This window comes from Aquarana catesbeiana, linkage group LG10, assembly GCF_042186555.1.
Source record: "Aquarana catesbeiana isolate 2022-GZ linkage group LG10, ASM4218655v1, whole genome shotgun sequence".
Classification (NCBI taxonomy): Eukaryota; Metazoa; Chordata; class Amphibia; order Anura; family Ranidae; genus Aquarana; species Aquarana catesbeiana.
Genome location: NC_133333.1, coordinates 87,156,100 through 87,178,722, shown reverse-complemented (window position 1 = coordinate 87,178,722; position 22,623 = coordinate 87,156,100). Strand labels below are relative to the sequence as shown.

General features: G+C 44.4%; 1 protein-coding gene across 2 annotated transcripts in view; it reads left to right on the top strand.

Annotated features, from left to right (window-relative positions):
• Window positions 1-22,623, top strand: part of LOC141110764 (uncharacterized) — a 187,720-nt gene that overhangs the window by 59,930 nt on the left and 105,167 nt on the right. The window contains exon 2 of one of the 2 annotated variants that reach the window (XM_073602356.1): window positions 20,495-20,593. The exons of the other annotated variant lie outside the window; for it this stretch is intronic. Within the exon in view, the coding sequence (XP_073458457.1) occupies window positions 20,495-20,593 (99 nt within the window). The remainder of the gene's footprint in view (window positions 1-20,494; window positions 20,594-22,623) is intronic. 2 annotated transcript variants of the gene reach the window in all.

Genomic DNA, 22,623 nt, shown 5'->3' with positions numbered 1-22,623 from the left:
GGAACTTTCTCAGGATGACGGACCCCGTATTTCACCGTTTGTTGGCTTCGCTGACCCCCTATATCAGCAGGCAGGATACCTGCATGAGACAAGCCATCACTCCGGAGCAGAGGTTGGTTGCTACCCTGCGGTACTTGGCCACAGGGAGAAGTCTGCAGGACTTGAAGTTCTCGACAGGCATCTCCCCCCAGGCTCTGGGTATCATTATCCCAGAGACCTGTTCTGCCATCATACAGGTCCTGCAGAAGGAGTATATGAAGGTAAGATTTTTATCCTTTAATATCACATTTTATTGTATTGAATGTTTGATAATATATTGTATTTCTTTCCTCATTCCCTAATTACCATGATTGGAATATGCTGTGTATGTCCCCTTTGTTCTCATGCATGCTGGATTTTTATGTAATTATTATTTTATGTCCTTCATTCATATTTGCCCTTCAATAACCTCCCCAGCATGGTGTCTCCTGGCCTATATTCACCTCATGTAGTCACTTAACAATGTATTTTATCAGCTCCATAGTAGTGCTTTACCCCAAACACCCCCTAAAATGTTTGGAAATGTTATTTTTGATTTAAATTCAGGCAGAGTGCCAGAGGCTTTTTTTGTGGTGTCCCCAAATAATTTTTAGTAACCCTCCCTCCCCCCAACTGCTAAGTCAGCTGATTCCAATTCTCTATCCTCAATCATCTATCTGCTGACTTTGCCAAACCCATACACACTATACCCACCTCTTTACTGGTCAGATTTATGGATGAATTCCCCAAAGCATGTAGTGCAAGGGCCTGCCTGTATACTTTCAAATGGTACTGTTTAAAGTTTTTGTATCCTATTATTATCTTGATAGGTAATAGCAGAATGTCCAAATGTCCTCAAATGTGTACAGTGTGTATTTTTATCTTTGTATTATGACACTTCTTACCTGTCCAGTGGTCTGCCAATAGTGTAACTAAGGAGGGGCTGTTCAAAGTAATACCCATTATTTAGGCATTCATCTCTCAATGAAGTGAAGAGGGTTACCTGTCCAAGATTTACACACACCCCCTATAATGTTAGAAATGGCCCATGAGAGGGGGGGAGGGGGAATATGATAGGTGTATCTTATACTTTGGCCTTGTTAAATTCCCCTTACTAAATGCTATCTGGAGGTTGGCCCAGAATGTTTGTGTCTAATCAGCTTGCCATGTTTCTGTGAAAAAATAGTAATGTTTATTGTTTTTTCCTCAACAGTTTCCTTCCACGCCACAGGAATGGCAGACTGTGGCCTCCCACTTTGCCCAGCGGTGGGACTTTCCTAACTGTGGAGGGGCAATTGATGGGAAACACGTCCACCCAACTCGGGGTCGTACTATTATAATTACAAGGGGTTTAATAGTATAGTGATGTTGGCGGTGGTGTCGGCTCAGTTGGGCCTGAGGCCGGAATCCTACATCAAACCACACTGACGGCACTTGAAAGTGGCCATCCTGGCTTGCCCTCCCTGAGTGCCCGTGATGTCCGGTTACGCTACCTGGAGTTCTTTGCGGGTAGGGGGGCTATCAATATGCCAGACAATATGTGAAGCCTTTTTATAATAAAAAAAAAAAAAAAAATTCTTGGTGGACATTTACTGCTTGTGTTTGTTTTAGCTGACCCTGACAGAAATGTGTTGAGTCCAGAAAATGTCGTGATTGTGTAACCTTATACAAAGCACTGTTGGCTGTTATTTCCTAAATGCAAAAACACATTTCACTACAAGTGCACTTGCAACTGCACTGAAACTGCACTTGTAGTTGAAAGAGGATTTGCCCTTAGGAAATAACCCCCATTTTTGCATAAAACAGCAATTACATCACCCCAAAAGTGTTGTATTGTAGTGTTGAGACAATAATCCACACATTCTTGAGTAAGCCACTTTTTTATACCTGCACAATCACATGTGCATTTACCAAAGGTTTTTAAAACAAACCAACATGTTTGCTGTATAACAATTTTTGCAGTAGCATTATCAAAAATCGAAATGTCCATTTCAGATAAAACAGGCCTGTGTAAAACCAACAAGAAAGGCAAAAAACTTGAACTTACAAAGTTCACATTAGGTAAAACCTGAAGGCTATATCAGACATGAGTATTTAGGAACTGTGTTTGATATAGCATTCAGATGGGGGGAAATCACCCCTGGAAAAGCCAAATTTGGAAGATGCACACCAATTTACGAATGTCAACATGTGCTATCTGCCATCAGGGGGGATCAAGGGACGTGTTTTGGGGGAGCAAGCCCTTCCTCAACGCTACTTTATAATTGAGGAAGGGGTTGCACCCCCAAAACGCGTCCATTGATCTCCCGTGATGGCAGATAGCACATGTTGGCACACTGTGTGCATCCTCCAAATTTGGCTTTTCAAAACATTGCAAAAAGATTTTAAAAATTGGACCACGATCCCAAAAATAGATTTTGTGGGGTTTTAAATTCGCCCCAAAACATCAATGATGCTATTATTTTTTTTAATAACATCATTGATTTTTTGCTGTATGTTGTGCAATTTGAGATTACACCCCATGATCTCCCCGATCAGGATCTGGGCACTTTCTGAAGTAAAGCGTTCTGGATCCACAACATCACGATCACCTAAAAAGAGAGAAACCAAACAAAAACAAGTATCAAAAATCTGCCACCATCCATCTCTTTTACCTGAGCCTGTGGTCGCAGACACTCACCTGTTGTGGTGCCAATCTCCACCACATCTTCTTCTTCCTCCTGCTCTTCTTCGTTTGGGGGTATTTCACCTTCTTCCATAGGTGGGGGGTCTCTGGTCTCCTCGGATGAGGGGTGTCCTCCGAGTCTTTTCTCCCCTATGTAAAACAAAAATGGTATAATTAGCACACAGATATTTGATGGCAGAACTAGAAATAGGAAACATTGCTTGGAAGTGGGGTACAATTGTCAATTTTAGCCGAGTTCCAAGATGTCTTTTTTTTATTGCCCTTTGTCAAGCTGCAATACTTTACCTGTTTAGTACAAGCTTCACAGATGGAGACCCCCCTATAGTATACACTGGAGCACCTGTGTGGCCCCCCTAATAAAAATGGTGTTCTTGTGTCCCACACTAGTGCTCCAGTGTCCAGATGTGAAAACAGCTGCTCAGTGTCCTCTCCTTACACAGAATCTAGTTTGCATTTCATTCTAGTAACAAACCCATCTACACAAACAAATATTTGGCATCCAAGTAGGCCCAAAAAAAATGTGGGAAAATGCATATGGCCTAAACAATGATGTTTTAGAGGCCGAAAGAAAAATGTTTGATACGAACGAATAATAGGCCCATGAACATTAAAGTTGCCCTTTTAAACGTTACAATTAATAAAAGCATATGGAGCAGCATGAACGGAATAAAGACAGAAAGAATAGGAACACAGCACAACTACTTACTTTTTTGCAGCACTCTCCGGGTCTTTCGGTACTGCTCTGGCTCTCTCAATTTCAGGTCCGACCACCGCTTCCTGAGCTGATCTTTCGATCTTCGGACCCCGAAATTCTTGTGAAGGCGTTTGACCACTTTCGCCATGATCTTTGCCTTTCTGATGTTGGGGTTGGGGTAAGGCCCATACTTTCCGTCATAGTCGGACTTCTTCATGATGTCGACCATCTCCAACATCTCCCCAAAGGACATATTTGTGGCCTTAAAACGTCTCCTTCTGGATCGGGACGTGTCCGGATCCGGGCTTTCCTCCTCCTCCTCCTCGTTGCTATAATTAGCACACACCTGCTCTAACTCCGCCATGTGCTCTTCACCCACTACGCCGAACGAAAAGGGGCGGGGAATAGACTAGAAAGAACGTCAGGGGCGGGCGGAGTTACACGCATGCGCAGTGTGTATAAAGCGTAACACGCGTGCGTATTACGTACGATCTGTGAGCGGAGGAAGGAGCATTGGACGCGCCGATCGTAAGAACGAAGGTAAGAGACAAACTTGTGCCTATACTGCTTCTACATTGAAGCCTATATTGTAACAAGATTAGGAGAGTTTTGTCTGACATTAGGCTTTGTCTTGTGTTGTGTCTTGCAGTGAACATGGATATCTTACTGAAAGATAATGACTTCATGTCAGTATTCATAGATATCTTAAGAGAGCTGCCCTGTCTGTGGGAGATTAACCACCCCCATTTCAAGAACCAAACAAAGAGGAAGGCAGCACTGGTGCAATTGTGTGAAATTGTGAAGCAGATGATCCCCACGGCAGACATCACCTATTTAAAGATATTAATTGGTGGCCTGAGGAGCACATATCTAAGGGAGCGCAAGAAAGTCCTGGATTCACAGAGATCCGGAGCAGCAGATGACATCTATGTCCCCAGGATGTTGTACTACGACAGGCTGCATTTTCTGGCAGGCCAGACTGAACCCAGGCCAGCACTCTCCAGTCTTTCTTCCACGCTTCCTTCCCCCCCGGCTGAGGCTTCTGACGCCCAACCTGGGCCTTCCAGGCCACATGTGGAGGAGCCCAGATTGAGCCAGGTATAGCATTCCTCTAAATATTTCTGCTTGTCCAATCAATGATGTTAACTAGATGTTAGTTGGGAGTACTAATTTAGGATTGTGATTGATGAAGCAAAAACTAAAACCATGTCCCTTTTTCATACACAGGGAAGTCTCAGCCAGGAGGTGATCTGCAGGTCCCTCCACTCCCCCTGGAAAGAGAAAGTGGCAGTAGGAGGAGTGCCCTAGAGGAGGCTACCGGAGGACTCTTTTGGAGGGCTACAGAGGTCCTGGGAGCACGACAGACCGTGGAGGAGGACATTGCTGCCGTCATTGCATATAAAATGCAGAGGATGGAGGAGGGACAACAAGTCTTGTGTGAGGCGCTCATATTGAAGGCTCTTAACAAAGGTATGATGGGCCAAATGACAGCTCAGACACACCTTTGCGATGGTCCTCCTCCTCCTCCTGCAGGTCCTCCTCCTCGTCCTCCCTCTCCTCCAGGTCCTCCCAGTCCTCCTCCTCCTCCAGGTCCTACTCCTCCTCCTGCCACATCTCCAACTGCACAGCCACAGCCGGGAATGAAGCGTGAAAGGAAGACCAGAAAGTGAGGACCCTGGATCCAGTCTGGTCTGGCAAAAAATGCAGCCTCTTGTGGTACCACAGCCTGGGGACACACATGTCATCTGCTGCTATCCGGATCTCTGCGAATTCTGGACCAGACTGCCCTCCCTTACATATGGACTCCTCAGGCCACCAATTTTGATGTTCAAGAATTGATGTCTGCCGTGGGGGTCCCAGGCTTCGCTAATTTCTCATGTTGATCCAGTGTTGCCTCCCTCTTTGTTTGGTTCTGAGCCCTTAATAAAGGATTTTTGTTTTGAATTATACTCTCCTATGTGTTTTACTTCAAAAAGGACAGTTTGTTTGTGAGGATTCAGGTACATTTCAAATATACAATGTGAAATGAACAAGGGACACCAACACCAAACAATATCCTGGAGATTAAATAATAAAAGATATCAATGGTGTTGGGGTAACTTGACACACAAAACACACACAAAAATATTCAGAAGTAAAAATAAAAATAACATTGAACAAAGATCAGCCTTTGAAAAAATACAAACATTAAATCCAAAAAAAAGGCTTAAAATCCCAAAAAAAATTAAATAAAAAAAAAACAAAATACTGTCAGATGTGACAACTAATAACAATATATTCAGGGAATCCCAATAAAAAAACAAAAATAAAACTTTGTGAGAAGTGTGTGTGAATATGAGCAGCAAAACGACTTAATTCTTGTCACATTATAAAGAAGAAGAGAGTGCGCTGTATTAAACCATTTTTAACATTGCAGCGTGACGAAAGTGCTGTATCCATTGCGAACGCTAAGTTTACCAGAACGAGCTGTTCTGTCTTGGAATTTCTTCTGAGCATGCGTGGCACTTTGTGCGTCGGCACAGGCCACACACGGTCGGAATTGATGCGATCGGATTTTGTTGTCGGAAAATTTTATCTCCTGCTGTCCAACTTTGTGTGTCGGAAAATCCGATGGAAAATGTCCGATGGAGCCCACACACGGTCGGAATTTCCGACAACACGCTCCGATCAGATATTTTCCATCGGAAAATCCGACCGTGTGTACGGGGCATTACTCTGAATGGTCTAATGTTGATCAGTGGTGTACCCCAAGGTTCAGTGCTGGGACCCTTACTTTTCAATACCTTTATAAATGATATTGGGTCTGGGATTAAAAGTAACATTTCTGTCTTTGCAGATGATACAAAGCTATGCAGTGGAATAACATTCTTATGCAGCGTACACATGAGTGGACTTTTCGACCGGACTGGTCTGATGGACCGAGTCCGGCGGACAATCCAATCATGTGTTGGCTTCATCGGACCTTCAGCGGACTTTTCCAGTCGAAAATCTGATGGACTTTAGATTTGAAACATGCTTCAAATCTTTCCGACGGACTCGAGTCCAGTCGAAAAATCCGCTCGTCTGTATGCTAGTCCGACGGACGAAAAACCCACGCTAGGGCAGCTATTGGCTACTGGCTATCAACTTCCTTATTTTAGTCCGGTCGTACGTCATCACGTACGAATCCGTCAGATTTTGGTGTGATCGTGTGTAGGCAAGTCCGTTCCTTCAAAAGTTCGTCGGAAGCCCGCCAAAAGTCTGACGAAAGTCCGCTGGAATGGCCATCAGACTTTTGTTGCCGAGTGTATGCGGCCTAACAGGATGTCTCCAATTTACAAGCCCACCTCAATGTATTGTCTAATTGGGCGACTATGTGGCAGATGAGGTTCAATGTTGATAAATGTAAAGTTATGCACTTGGGGGCTAATAATATGCATGCATCATACATACTAGGGGAGTACAACTTGGGGGATCCATAGTGGAGAAGGATCTGGGGGTCTTGGTAGAGCATAAGCTCAATAATAGCATGCAATGCCAAGCTGCGGTTTCCAAAGCGAGCAAAGGCTTTTCTTGTATTAAGAGAGGTATGGACTCGAGAGAGAGATATAATTTTGCTCCTGTACAAATCATTAGTAAGACCTCATCTAGAATATGCAGTTCAGTTTTGGGTACTAGTTCTCAAAAAGGATATCGGGGAACTGGGGAAAGTGCAGAGAAGGCCAACCAAACTGATAAGAGGCATGGAGGAGCTCAACTATGAGGAAAGATTAGAGGAACTGAATTTGTTCACTCTTGTGAAGAGGAGATCAAGGGGGGATATGATCAACATGTATAAATATATAAGGGGTCCATATAGTGAACTTGGTGTTGTTATTCACTTTACGGTCAACACTGAGGACAAAGGGGCACTCTTTACGTCTAGAGGAAAAGAGATTTCATCTCCAAATACGGAAAGGTTTCTTCACAGTAAGGGCTGTGAAAATGTGGAATAGACTCCCTCCAGAGGTGGTTCTGGCCAGCTCAGTAGATTGTTTTAAGAAAGGCCTGGATTCTTTCCTAAATGTACATACTATAACTGGATACTAACATTTATAGGTAAAGTTGATCCAGGGAAAATCTTATTGCCTCTCTGGGATCAGGAAGGAATTTTTTCCTCTGCTGTAGCAAATTCGATCCTGCTTTTCTGGGGGGGTTTTCGCCTTCCTCTGGATCAACTGTGGATATAGGATTGGGTATATGGGATTGTATGATATTTTTTAATTCATTTTTTTTTTTTTTAATGGTTGAACTAGATGGACTTGTGTCTGTTTTCAACCTGAATAACTATGTAACTATGAATCAGGAAGTAGCAGAATCAAATTCTTGGCTATGCAATGAGGTACATAAATTGTAAAATGAGCTGAACAGAATTTTTCTGGTTAACAGTTCACAGTGATAGTGGAGCACTGCCTGAAGCGCACACGTTGTTCAGGCTCTTGGTTGTGGAGAGAGGCATGCTCCTCAGTAGTGCTGTGCCTGGTCTTCAGCAATCATCCAGCCTACTAACCAGTAATATAAATAAGGGAGAAGGCAGGGTTTGTGGCTTGCTTTTGGCCTGAGCTTGATTACATATGCTGTTAAGAGGACTGCTGTGCCTTGCAGTCCATCGGAGGCACTGGGAACCTGGAGATCAGCCAGCACCTTGAGAATGCCAATGTGGACTATTACTTTGAAGAGGTATGCCTGAGCAGCCATTCCGTTATAGTTAGAATTAGGAGATGAACTCTGTTCATCTTGGACTGTATCACTGAAGAACTTTTAAGTAAAGTTATATCAACTGTTCTGAGCCTGGTCTGAAGTTATTCAAAGGGGTGCATGTTGGTTCTGGTGTATCAAAAGAACCAGGGTCTGTAAAGCACAAAGTGGTATGAAGCTTGGCTACTATGTTAACTCGGCAAGACAAGGAAGAAGAATGTAGTTGCTATGAGTACCAAGTACTAACACAAGCAATTAGTGGTTAGGTATAGGTAACAGGTCCTCCGGTAGAGAGGGAGTCAATGTTCTGGCTCCCTCCCTAGCGGCCGGTTTCCAGTAATAACCAGAACCGAATTCGAGAACCAGAACCGAGATTCATGGCCAGGTCACATGGGTATGGAAGTGAAAGAGTTAATGAGTGCACACATGAGGTCCACACTATGTGCATGGTGGGACCCCATTCTGTTACTGGGAGTGAGGTAACAGATGTACGCTGAACTGATGGAGTAGGTGCAGGCTCAGCATGTCCCTTCCAATGCAACATTTACCAAGCTACAGTGTGTAGTGACACTGGACAGTACTTTCAGAGAAACTCTGCACTTTTACTGCATACGGTGTGAAGGCTTATCGCTAAGTCAGGGAACTGCCTTAATGTTAGATTTTTGACTGCAGTCTCCGCCTGGTCACAGGCATTGACGAGAGCGCTCCGCATGAAAGGTACCCCCGCATGCAGAGTGAGTAGGCCCTGTTCACAAGTAGTTATACAAATAGCAACCAGGAGAAAAATGCTACCTTCATAGTGTGATTTGATAGCTTAGCATCTCCCGGTTTTGTGCTTGTTTTGCAGGAAGGCGCTAAGCTATCGACTCATGCAAGTAGGAGTTTGCAGTGCCCATAGCAAATATCTCCCTTTACCTATCACAGAAAAGTACAAATGTCTTTAAAGCGGAACTCTACCCACAACAACTTGATAAAAAATAATTTTCTTTAGCATGGAGCATACATTCCACATTATTAATTAATTAAAAATGAGTGTGTGCTGTACATTGCCTTCAGCATTGCTCCTGTTTCTTCTTGCAGGAGGCTGCCATTTTGAGGAAGCCCCTGAACAGCAGTGGAACTAAACCCATCGATTTACAGTTTTAAAAATCAGTTACATTCCTGGAATGCCAGGATTGCTAACTGTCACATTTGCCTGTGTCCTCAACCAAACTGTCAAACCATCAAAGTGTCATAACTGATCACATGTGCAGCGTCTTGACAGTTGCAGATTAAACAGAAGCAGCTTCCGACTTGCGAGCAGTGAACCAAGATGGCCGCATGGTGATCTCACTCACACATCGACATCAGGGGCATGATAGCTGCTCCTAATCCAGGACTGATTTATTTTGATAAATGTCAGCCTGTCCATGGAGTCTGTGGACAGACGTGCGCTCTCTTATCTGTCACAAAACCTCCGGCAGCACTAAATACCCATTCAGAAAGCATGCTGGATGCGGGGCAGCCCAGCAGCTCAATTCTCATGACCCAGTAACCCAGTGGATTGTCAGCTGGAAAGCTCTCCATGTCTGTTTTCGCCCTTAGATAATTTCCCACCATATGATGCAGATGCTGCTGATGGGATGTGGAAGCAGACAGCCCTGGGCGCTGAGGAATAAAAATGTTTTGAAATGCAACACTGAGGCAGCCCCTCTTCTCCACCACTCCTCTCTTGACCAACAAAAGCCTCAAAGCTATATTTTCCACCAGACTGTAACCTACCAGAGTCTGGAAAAGCATTACATAAACTCCTCAAGAGATTTCATCTTCTGCTACCTCTGTGGAATGGGATGAGTTCTGAGACTTTCCCCTTGTAACGATGGTCAAGGAGGGTTGCCAACCAATAGTGATCCTTCTCCATGATGAATCACTCAGGTCTTTTCGCAGGCTTTGAAGAATGAGGGAGCCCATGCACCGCACATTTGTGGAGGCATAAAAAGCAGACTCCTCTGGGTCACTGAGGATTACAGTATCTGGAACTGCCACCTCCCAGCCATGTTCTACTTCCAAGGGTTCTGGGGATGGAAAACTATCTGTTAAAGTACAGTATGTCTTCCTCTGTTTCAATACCTCCAAAACTGCCAGAATCCTCCTCCTCCTCCCTCTCGTCTTGTGTGTTGTGTGGTGTCGCAAGAATGGTATCTGCATAAAGTGGGCCTTGAAAGTAAGTCCTCCCCTCCTCCCACTGCTCTGCCGTGAGTGCCCTGTCCACAATGTCACGCAGTTTGCTCCAACAGGAACACAACAGGGATTGTGTCACTGATGCATGCATTGTTACGGCTCTCCATCATTGTCGCCTCCTCACATGGTGACAGTACAGTGCATGCATCCTTTATCAGCAGCCATTGGCATGGAGAAAAAAAGCTGAGGCGGCCTGAGCCTGTCGTTGTGCCATACTCACACATGTACTCATTGACGGCTCTTTGCTGCATGTGCAGCTGCTACAGAATTGCCAAAATCGCGTGGGCATGGTGGGCATGTCACAAATCAAGCGGTTTATGGGCAATTCCCACTGAATTTCAGACAACCGAGCGCTGGCTGTGTATGACGGCCTGAAAAGGCTACAGACTCTTCTGGCCTGCTTTAGCAGATCCTCCAACCCTGGGTACCTGCTTAAGAAATGCTGCACCACCAAATTGAGGACATGTGCCAGGCATGGCACATGTGTCAACTTTCACTGTCTAAGGGCAGACAGGAGCTTTGTGCCATTATCACACACCACTATTCCTGGCTCCAGCTGGCGTGGTGTGGAGTTAACCACTTCTGGGTGTGCCCCTGCAGAGCTGCAAGAATCTCTACTCTGGTGTGGCTCCTATCCCCTACACAGATCAGCTGCAGCACTGCATGGCACCATTTAGCCTGACTCATTGCATAGCCCCTTGAACGCTTAGGGGGTAGTGGTGTGGTTCATAGGACAATTCAGCAGCGAAGGGCATGGGGGAGGAGGAGGATGTGGGGGTGGAGGTGACAAATTTCACATCATCACCAGTAGCTGTATGGAGACGTGGCAGCACAACAAGCTGCAGAACTGAGCCCTGTCCTTCATCCTTCCGAGTCGCAAGCAAGGTTACCCTGTGTGCTGTGAATGAAATATAGCATCCCTGACCATGCTTGCTGGACCACGTGTCAGCAGTAATGTAGACCTTCCGGCCGACTGCCTTGCACAACGATGCCACAACATTGCCATGTGATGGTACAAAGCTGGAATGGCCCTACATGAAAAGAAATAGCAACTGGAAACCTGCCTTTGTGGTAAAGCACATTCTGCAAAATCACGGAAGGGGCAGAATCTACCAGACGGAAAGACAGACGTTGTAAAGCCAGCAGCTTTGACAAGCTTGAAATTAGATGCTGGGCATGTGGGTGGCAGTGACTGTATTTTTTTTTCAATGCAGCAGATGGGGTAGAGAAATTTGCCTGCTATAGTCTACAGCTGGCGGTGTGCTACTGGTAGACGTGCTGCAAGGACCTGTGACACCCTTCGCTATACCATCATCCCTGTCAGTGGAGGCTGCTGAGAGGTCATGAGTAGGGATGAGCTTCGAGTTCGAGTCGAACTCATGTTCGACTCGAACATTGGCTGTTCGCAAGTTCACCGAACAGCGAACAATTTGGGGTGTTCGCGGCAAATTCGAATGCCGCGGAACACCCTTTAAAAGTCTATGGGAGAAATCAAAAGTGCTAATTTTAAAGGCTAATATGCAAGTTATTGTCATAAAAAGTGTTTGGGGACCTGGGTCCTGCCCCAGGGGACATGGATCAATGCAAAAAAAAGTTTTAAAAACGGCCGTTTTTTCAGGAGCAGTGATTTTAATAATGCTTAAAGTCAATCAATAAAAGTGTAATATCCCTTTAAATTTCGTACCTGGGGGGTGTCTATAGTGTGCCTGTAAAGGGGCGCATGTTTCCTGTGTTTAGAACAGTCTGACAGCAAAATGACATTTTGAAGGAAAAAACTCATTTAAAACTATTCCGGGCCGCTCCGCAATCCATGCTGGCATGGAGGGAGGCTCCCGCTGTGTGACGGCGCTCCTCGTCTGACAGTTCTTAAATAAGGGGGGGGGGGCCACCCGGTGACCCCGCCCCCCTCTGACGCACGGTGACTTGACAGGACTTCCCTGTGGCATTCCCCGTGACGTCACAGGGAAGTCCCGTCAAGTCACCGTGCGTCAGAGGGGGGCGGGGTCACCGGGTGGCCCCCCCCCCCGTTATTTAAGAACTGTCAGACGAGGAGCACCGTCACACAGCGGGAGCCTCCCTCCATGCCAGCATGGATTGCGGAGCGGCCCGGAGAAGAAAAGAAGAAAAGAAGAAGAGAAGAAGAGAAGAAAAGAAGAAGAGAAGAGCGGGAGCCTCCCCCCCATGCCATGGGTGCGGAGCGGCCCGAGGAGAAGAAGATTGAAGACGCCGCGGAGGAGATGCTGGACGAGAACGCCGGAGGAAGAACCAGAAGAGCCAGAAGAACCAGAAGAACCAGAAGATGAAGGAAGATAGAAGAAAGAAGAAGCATTTAAATAAAGGAATTGTCAAAAACTGTCTCTTGTCATTTTTAACATTTTTGACACTTTCTTCGTGAAATGGTAGGGGTACTTATGTACCCCCTTACCATTTCACACAGGGGGGGGGCCGGGATCTGGGGGTCACCTTGTTAAAGGGGGCTTCCAGATTCCGATAAGCCCCCCGCCCGCAGACCCCCACCACCGGCCAGGGTTGTGGGGATGAGGCCCTTGTCCTCATCAACATGGGGACAAGGTGTTTTGGGGGGCTACCCCAAAGCACCCTCCCAATGTTGAGGGCATGTGGCCTGGTACGGTTCAGGAGGGAGGGGGGGCCGCACTCTCGTCCCCCCCTCTTTTCCTGCGGCCTGCCAGGTTGCGTGCTCGGATAAGGGTCTGGTATGGATTTTTGGGGGGACCCCACGCCGTTTTTTTTTTTTTTTTTGGCGCGGGGTTCCCCTTAAAATCCATACCAGACCTGAAGGGTCTGGTATGGAATTTAGGGGGAACCCCACGTCATTTTTTTTTTTAATTTTGGCCGGGGTTCCCCTTAATATCCATACCAGACCTGAAGGGCCTGGTATGGAATTTAGGAGGACTCCCACGTCATTTTTTTTTTTTCATTTTGGTTCGGGGTTCCCCTTTGGGGAATTCCCATGCCGTTTTTATCAATGAACTTTGGCCAACATTGGCCATCCTGGCTCCGGTCATGGGATCCCATCAATTCAGCTCAACCTCGTCTCCTGGTCATGGCTCAGACTCTGCTAAAGATCTACTCACACAATATCCATTGGTTTAACTCCCTACTGGAAGGAATTTCATCACCTAAAATCCAAACATGTTGATATAGTATGCCTACAAGAGACCAGGTTTTCTTCCTCCTGTGCCCAAAATATCTTTCTCCCTATTTCTCCACATTTTACCTGGTCTCCGATCCTGAAAACATAGAGGGATGCTGATCGTCTTCCGACCCAATCTCTTATTCTCATACAACAAATTTCAACACAAATTTTCTCACACCTCTTCAAAGTGATCTCTCACCACTGCTCTGGCATGCCCATCTTAATGGACAACACCAACGTGGCCCTAGACTCTTCGATGGATAGGAGATACACAACGGGAGCCCTCCCACAACTTGGCCATAGAAGAACAAATGAGAGATTCCTTAGAGTCCCACGGTCTTGTGGAATCTTGGAGGGAACTCAATTCCTGTGACTTCACTTTTTACTCTCACCACACAACAGTTTTTTTTGCAGGATCGACCATGTCTTCATCCAGCTACGCTTTATCTCTAATATACGCAAAATCATGATCCCCACCTCTCTGTGATCAGACCATGATCCTAGCATCTTCTTGCTCATGCTTCCGGGCCTGGCCCATCATACCTTTCAATGGCGGCTTAACGACTCTCTCCTCAAGTACCAAGATGCCTTACTCAACATTTATTCTCGCCTCCAAACCTTTTTCTTGGATAACGTAGGCTCCGTGACATTGGCAATTTCCCTGTGGGAAGCCCACAAGGCCAACATGCGGGGCCATTGCATACAGCTAGCCTCCTTTCTGCCCAAATTACATCAGCAGATGCACAATGGAATTCTCACTCTAAGCCCGCTAACAAGAAGGCCCACGATGCCATTGTCACAGAATTGGACCTATTGGCCTCTGACAAGGCCGAGAAGGTCCTACGTTGGACCAAGCATAAGTTCTATTCCTGTGCTAACAAACCTGGTGCGATGCTGGCAAGTAAGCTAAATGCGTCTGGTTGTGTACACAAACCCATCCACCTCCACTCTGCCAACGGAGACCTCACCTCTGACCCAATGAAAATTTCCACAGCTTTCGCCAACTTTCTAGCATCTCTCTATAGTAAACCCTCTACCTTTCCCCTTGACTTAGCGGACAACTTTTTCAGGACCTTCACCACCCTCCTCTATCTTCAGAGGCTCGCACAGCCCTTAATGCAGCTGTCATGGAGCTTGAGGTAACCCAGGCTATAAAGGACATCTGCTTATCGAAAGCCCCAGGTCCGTACGGCTTCTCAGGCTCGTATTACCGCCCAAACTGTCTCCTCTTTTGGTCCCCACCTGACGGTTTACTTCAGTCGTATGAAGCAGGGAGCATTGCCTTCCTCCGACTCCTTACGAACACATATCTCTATGATTCTCAAATCAAATGAAATGGCCCATGACCCCCAAGCCTTTCGCCCAATCTTCTTATTGAACGAAGATATGAAACTCTTAAGGAAAAGCTTGTGTTCCCGCATTATTAAATAGCTGCGCTCCCTGATTCATAGGAATCAGGTAGGCTTCATATCTGGACGTCAGGTGGGGTCAATGTTCAAAAATCAGTTCATTTGATCACCCTGTTACAACATTGCAAAATCCATAGATTCCTCCAGTCGTTTGACATATACAGAGCTTTTGACTCCCTATAATAGGACTTCCTGCAATACGTGTTACAACGTTGGGGCTTTGGGGACTCAATCCTCACTTGGTTGGCGGCTCTTTACTCATCCCCCTCTGCCACTGTTCGCTACTCAGTTTGTGTTTCACCCTCATTCCCCATATATAGATGAACGAGACAGGGGTGCCTGCTATAAACTAAACTTGTTTGCAGATGATGTCCTTCTGACACTTACTAACCCGATAGTCTCCGTTTAGGCTTCCCCCTAAACTGAGCCCCCCTTCCGTCAGCCCTCAATGGCATATAGCCTAAAACTTTGGGACTCAGTACAATGCTCAGGCAGACTCATGTCGCCATTTCTCCCTCTTCTTCCCCTCCTGAACAATCCCATGTTCCCTGCGGGACTCAAAAAAACACACGCTTTCTCATGGTGGCCTGCACACAGGTTTTCCCAAGTTCGACATTTTCTTGGATCACGCACATTCCCCTCATGGTCCTCCATCCAAGAAACCCATGAGGCCCCCCTCAGTGGAACTTTTCCACTACATTCAACTGTGACACTGGATAACCTCTCTAAGGCACCATGATACCTTCCCATACAAGAAAACAGCCTTCAGGCACATCTGTATGCACTCCCCAGGTGCCCCCGGCACCACCTCTGATTAATCCCTCCCTCAACACAAGCGGAGCTCCTGCCCCACTTTCCTACATACTCAAGTGGGAGTAAGACCTATCCCCTATTGATCTGGCAGATTGGAACAAAGCCTGGTCCAGCATAGCAAAATGATCCTTCAATATGACACTAGAGGCGGCCTCAAAGGTCCTCTTCTACTGATACTGGATCCCGGCTGGTATTGCCAAATCGAATCCATTGCACAGTCACAGATGTTTCCGAGGATGCGGCCAGCAAGCAGATTAATTTCATATGTGGTGGTCCTGTCGAGGGACTTTGGACTCTTATACACCATTTTTCATATACAGTACATGTCGGCAAGGACGCTAAGTTAACACTGTTCCATTGTCCGAAACCCCGGGCATATTTTCCTACCAACAGAAATTGTCCACCTACTTATTTATTGCCGCCAAGCGTGTGATAGCCAGGGCCTAGAAAAAGCCTGCTGTCTTGTTTGCAGAGGTGAAGAGCATCCTGACGACCCTCATGATCAATGAGAAGATGACCAGTATCCTCCACGACTCCCACGCTAAATTTCTTAAGATGTGGTCCCCGTGGTGATCCTATGCTCTTACAACCCTGCATCCGACCAGCTTGGGCCTTCCCACCTAAAATATTTCAATCCCCTGCTTGGGGGAACTCTCTCGAATCTCTCCACTCTTTTCTCCTCTCCTTTCTCTTCACTTCTTCTCACCCTCCCTCCCCCATTTTTTTTATGTTCTATTAGTCCCCCCTTTTAGTGGACCCATCCACTCCCCACACCATCCTAGCCCCTGGACCGTGGGGTCCAGGCACCCTGTGTTTTCCCCTGGCTCCAGTCGAGAAGTCATTTTAGTTCAATATAGTACACACTATAGGCAAGTTCTGTTTGGAGCTTTCTGTGGCTCTATATATTGTGCTTACTGTTTATATTCCCTGCGTGGGAATTCTGTGGTTGTATATGTCAATATACCTCAATAAAAATATTGTACCAGAAACAGAAGCAGATTCCTTGGCTGTAAAAGATAGGAGGGTTTAACCCCGCTTCAAGACTGTCAGCAGATCAGCTTCTATAAACCTGGCAGTGCCTATTAATATCTACAGTAAAAATGGAGAGAAAGACATAAAAAGAGAAAAGGGCGCACCAGCCATGTGCATTATCTTTTGTAAAACATTTATTAAATAAAATGATAAAGGAAATTACTCACAAGCAGTAAAAAATCATGTACCATAAACCTTGGACATCAACTTGCAACAAGTGGTATAGATGATGAACAAAACCTTCCAAAGGTGTTTCCGAGGAATATATACACTGCCCGCTTACGCGTTTCGAAGGGCTCATCCCTTCTTCATCAGAGCTCAGCAGTGAACCCTCCTTCAGTAGGCCCTGTATATATATAGTAATGAATGCCAAACAAGCCCAATCAACGGATGGGGTGGGGCACATAGGGCTTCTCCCTTCCTGGGAGATCCTCCCTCCTACACTCTTTGCCTGTACAAACAGATAGCCCATCATGATTTAAAAAATGTATAAATATAATAAAAAGTGTTCGGGATTGAATCCATTGGAGGCGGCCTCGATAGGGATAGGAGACACCAAAGGCTCTGCAAACGCGAAGCCTATTGGATCTTCACCCTTGGGAGTATGACCCCTGGGGGCCTTAATGAGGACCCTGAGGTTCACAAAATCACGTGACCCCATAGTATCCACCCACGGCGCTTCTATATGTCACTGCCATTTTATCCACATATATACACCTTTCTGTCCTTTCTGCTTCTGGCCCTAGGTCGACTTTCGATTGTTGCATTCTAATGTATCTTTTCAGTTTTATTTGGTGTAGCATATTTCATATTTCTCTCAGTGTCTTATGGTTAATCAAATCTACACTGAACTATCATAATGTGGTTATGTTATTATTGTGGTACCATTGTTGATATGTTTAGCATATATGATATAGGTATCTTCTGTGTTTTTTAATGATAAGTTCGTCACGTCACACATGTTGCACACAGTAATGAGAAAGGGACCACCCGGCTTTCGCCTGGAAAATATCAACTATAAAACAAAAACACATATACATATATGTGCATATACATCCTTTTCAAATCCCCCCACCCTCCGTTGTGGGGTATATGATGACTACCATGAGCACATCAGCACTAAGTAGTCACTATGCCAGTTACTGTTCGTGCCACATGTGTTCTCTCCTTCAGTACCATCCTGGTGGATCCAATCACCCTTCCCCCCCCCCTTTTTTTTTATTAAGAACATTTTTAATTCTTATTGTTACATAATTTGTTTTATAACAATTTTTAATAATAATTAATTATTATTTCTTATACATTATTTTAAAATATTCATACACTCTGGTCTGGCCTGGATTAGTCCTTCATTTATATAATAATTTTTCCTTGTTGCCTCAGGTGCCACATGGTTTACAGTAATGTGGGCACTTATGCAATGTGCAGATGGGCATATGGGTTGTGCATCCTGTTATATTGTGCATCTATCTCTATACACATATACATGTACTACTAGTACCGCTGACAGTCCTAAATGCTATTTAGCATAACACTATACAAGCTGTTTACTATCCATTAGTCACCATTGACTTTTGGTAAAGATCTGTGACATAGATATGTGTGTGTTCACTGCCTGTCAGTGTGCAGCAGCCCCCGTGACTTGGTGTGTGACGGCCGGCTTGTCTGTGAAGTGCTTTCGTGTAGTCACTTGCGGGGCGGGCCCGTGGTCTACACTGTGCTGGCCTCGCCCCCTCGAAGCGTCTGCCTCTACTAGCATGGCGCCGCGCTATCCCCTGCCGCTTGCGTCATCGGTAAGCGGCAGGGGGCACAGAGGAAATGACGCGCACCGCCCCTTCCTCCTGTCTGGAACGCAAACGCACTGGCGTGCGTTCCAACACTTAATACACATCCAGATGGAACCGGCGAGCTGCTCTTCTCCACACACATTACAGCTTTTAAGCGATCAGGGTGTACTGAACATGTAAGGTACAGTGTCGATCTCTGTTTATATATAAGTCTAATAACATGAACTTTCCTTCTTGCCTAACAGATGCATTTACCCCATGCCACTCTGCACCTTTCTGTGCCCACATATCCCTTTCTCTATATATATATATACAGGTGTGTGTACACATGCACACATCTATCACTGCTGAACATGCACCCCTATGACTAGCCCCTGCTGGGTTTTAACTGCATTACAATACAGCGACACTCACCAGTTTTTTCTTCTTTTTTCTTTTTACTATATCTAGTAATGAATCTATTCATTAATCTATTTCCATTTTTTTATTATATTTATACATTTTTTAAATCATGATGGGCTATCTGTTTGTACAGGCAAAGAGTGTAGGAGGGAGGATCTCCCAGGAAGGGAGAAGCCCTATGTGCCCCGCCCCATCCGTTGATTGGGCTTGTTTGGCATTCATTACTATATATATACAGGGCCTACTGAAGGAGGGTTCACTGCTGAGCCCTGATGAAGAAGGGATGAGCCCTTCGAAACGCGTAAGCGGGCAGTGTATATATTCCTCGGAAACACCTTTGGAAGGTTTTGTTCATCATCTATACCACTTGTTGCAAGTTGATGTCCAAGGTTTATGGCACATGATTTTTTACTGCTTGTGAGTAATTTCCTTTATCATTTTATTTAATAAATGTTTTACAAAAGATAATGCACATGGCTGGTGCGCCCTTTTCTCTTTTTATGTCTTTGTTTGCTAGGAATCCCCATCCTTGAGGGCAGCAAGGCCAGTGTGTTCCTTCTATATTGGGTCGACCACTTGTGCGCAGGAGTCATTTTCTGTTTTTATAAAAATGGAGAGAAACTGAGCATGGTGAGACAGGGTATTACTGTTTATTTTAACAGTATAGTCATTTATTTTAATTTTTTTACATAGCTATACCTGCAAAAGGGGCCAGCCTGAAGTGATCTAGAAGGACTTAAAGGTGTTGTAAAGCCTCAAGGTTTTTCACTTTAATGCATTCTATGCATTAAGGTGAAAAAAACCTTTTGTGGTGCAGCTGCCCCCCAGAGCTCCCCTTTTACTTACTTAAACTTGATCTTTCCAGCGACGAGAAGGAGCCCAGCAGTTCCAGCCGTTGTACTGGGTCCTCATTAGATAGATTGATAGCAGCAGGAGTCATTGGCTCCCACTGCTGTCAATCACATCCAGTGACACTGGAGCCAGGGGGCAGGGTCGAGTCCTGCTGTCTGTGTCAATTGACTCGGGAGCGCACCTGCATGAGTGCCCCCATGAAATGAAGCTCTCCATGGGGGCACTCGATGCGGAGAAGGAGCCAGGAGCGCCGCCGGGGGGCCCCAGAAGAGGAGGATCGGGGCCACTCTGTGCAAAACCCTTGCACCGAGGAGGTAAGTATGACATCTTTGTTATTTAAAATTAAAAAAAGACCTTTACAATCACTTTAATTTGCTGACTAAAGTTACACTTTAAGGATCCTGGTAAGAAATTTGTAACTTGTACAGAGAAACCTGCACTATTCAGACGGTGCATCTTTAAAGATTCATACAATAATGTCAGTATTGCAGGTTCAGCCTGAGCAAATTCATAGAAGAGAGCCATGGTTGAGAGCCATCTAACCAGATTCACAAGAAGAACTTCAGCATGTTGTGTTAATGGTTAAGTAGTGGTTTTACCTATCACGCAGTGTCATGCCCACTTTTCCTATAGTATCTCATAGAGTACATAATGTTTTTTATGTCATGACATGCATTTGATTTTTGCCCTTTTTTGGGACATTTACAGGTGGAGGTATGTAATGAGTCCAGTGACTGCCCAGAGAACCAGTATTGTCACTCTACATCCCTGTCTGCTGAATGCCGGCAATGTAAAGAAAATGAAATGGTGAGGAGTCTATTAAAAATAAAATTAAAAAATAAAAATTACATATTTGCATTGTGTATGTGTTCACTATGTTTACAGACATAATAACGGAAACTCATCTGGAACCCCACAAAGAGTTTAAACAGAACTATAGGCAAGTACAGTAGCTTGAAATACATACAGTATGTGTTGTCTGTTTTACCTGCCAAAAGTTATGTGATTCCAGTTAGCCACACTTGGGAACAGAATTAACAATTTTCATTTAATGTGTACCATTTTCGTACAATTTTTGTACAATCAAAAATCAGAAAAGAAAGACTGCCTGGAGAACCAGTATCGTCAGGATATCTTTTAACCACTTTGCGCATGATCAGAAACAATAAACAACAAAAAGGTCTTTCGTATGAGAATTTTCGTACGAATTTGCGTTCATCGGTTCCGATTTGCTGTGAAGCAACGGGAGAAACCATTCGCCCGATTTTCTTATAGTGCATACCCCACTTAACTCTGCTATTGAAGGAGCAGGATATCTGTATGCGGCCATGTATTACCTAGGTAATTCCAAAGTTATCACAATATGTAAAGTGGTAAGTGTCTGACTATTCTTAAAAATGTCCTGTCCCCCTCAACTCCTACCTATCCCACAAAAGATCTGTGTGCACTTAGTGATAACAGTTGGGGCAAGTCCCCACCTTATATCTGCCTGTTCACACACCCAAAGATTCATTGAGACACCATTCCTTGTTTCAGCTCACTGTCACTGTTTCATGCATGTGTATTTTTGTTTGTATATGTTCCTTTCACTGCATCTTACATTTTTGGTTTCTTTTCTTGCATTCCGTAAATTTTAATTAAGAGTTAAAGAAAAAAAAAATCTGTGCATTTAGCTATTTGTAATCCATTCTGGTCCGGTCACATGAATCAGCAGGTTTGGCTCCCCTTTGTGCAATAGCTGTGATTTCCTGATGCTGTGACATCACCCATAGGTCCCCATGGCCCAGCCTTTGTTGTTTTAACTTTGGATAGTAAAGTATTTTTTATTAAGATATTTTTCACATAAAAACATTCCATATCATTACATTTCAGAAAACCATATATATATATATATATATATATATATATATATATATGTACATACATAAACATGCTTAACATACATATATATAAAACTAAACACATAAAAACCACAATTAACATAACACAAGGATCAATCTCTTATTATCTTCCAAGAATGTTAAAGATATTCCCCCGTCACCTCCCCCCAAAGAGGAAAACAAAAAAAAAAACAACCTTCCAAATATATAGTGTGGTATACCCCAATGCCCAGTTCCCTTTATTTTAGTGACTCCCACTCCCTTATTTCTTATACCCAATTATGATTATCCTATATGCCATATCATGTCCCTAATATATGTATATGTTTTTACTGTATCTTCCCCAAACCTATTATATTTGTTTTGAAGAGGAGAAAGTCGCAACTCTCTACCAACATTATATTTCTCCTAAGTGGGAAAAAAAATATTTTGTATCCACCCACCAATTAGTCAAAATCTCCAATTACTAAAATATTAAATAAACCAGAAGTGTTTTCTCATTATTTCCCTTTATTTCTCTCTTTTCCCTTTTACATACATCCCCCCCCCCCCCACTACTTTACCCATGTGTAATAAATAAAATCCTACATCTATGTCATTCTATTGTGTTCTCAAAGTGACTTCCTTTTTATATTTGTGTTAAAAAAAAAAATGATGGGAGGGAGGAGACTGGGAGACACGAAAATCCTAATTCCTACCAATATAATTCACATACACCTGAATTTGTCTAAATTCCATGCAGCTTTTCCAAGTATTGACATATTTTATTTCTGAATTGTTTTGCATATGTATTACTTACTCCATTTGGAGGAGGTAATACATAAACAAATCCTTTATCGTCAGGATATCTTTTCACTTCCACTGTTTCGGAATTAGTGCCTTAGCAGCATTCAGCATGAATGGTAAAATTGCTTCCCTATATTTTTTCCTTGGCATTGTCGTTTCATTGAACAGGCA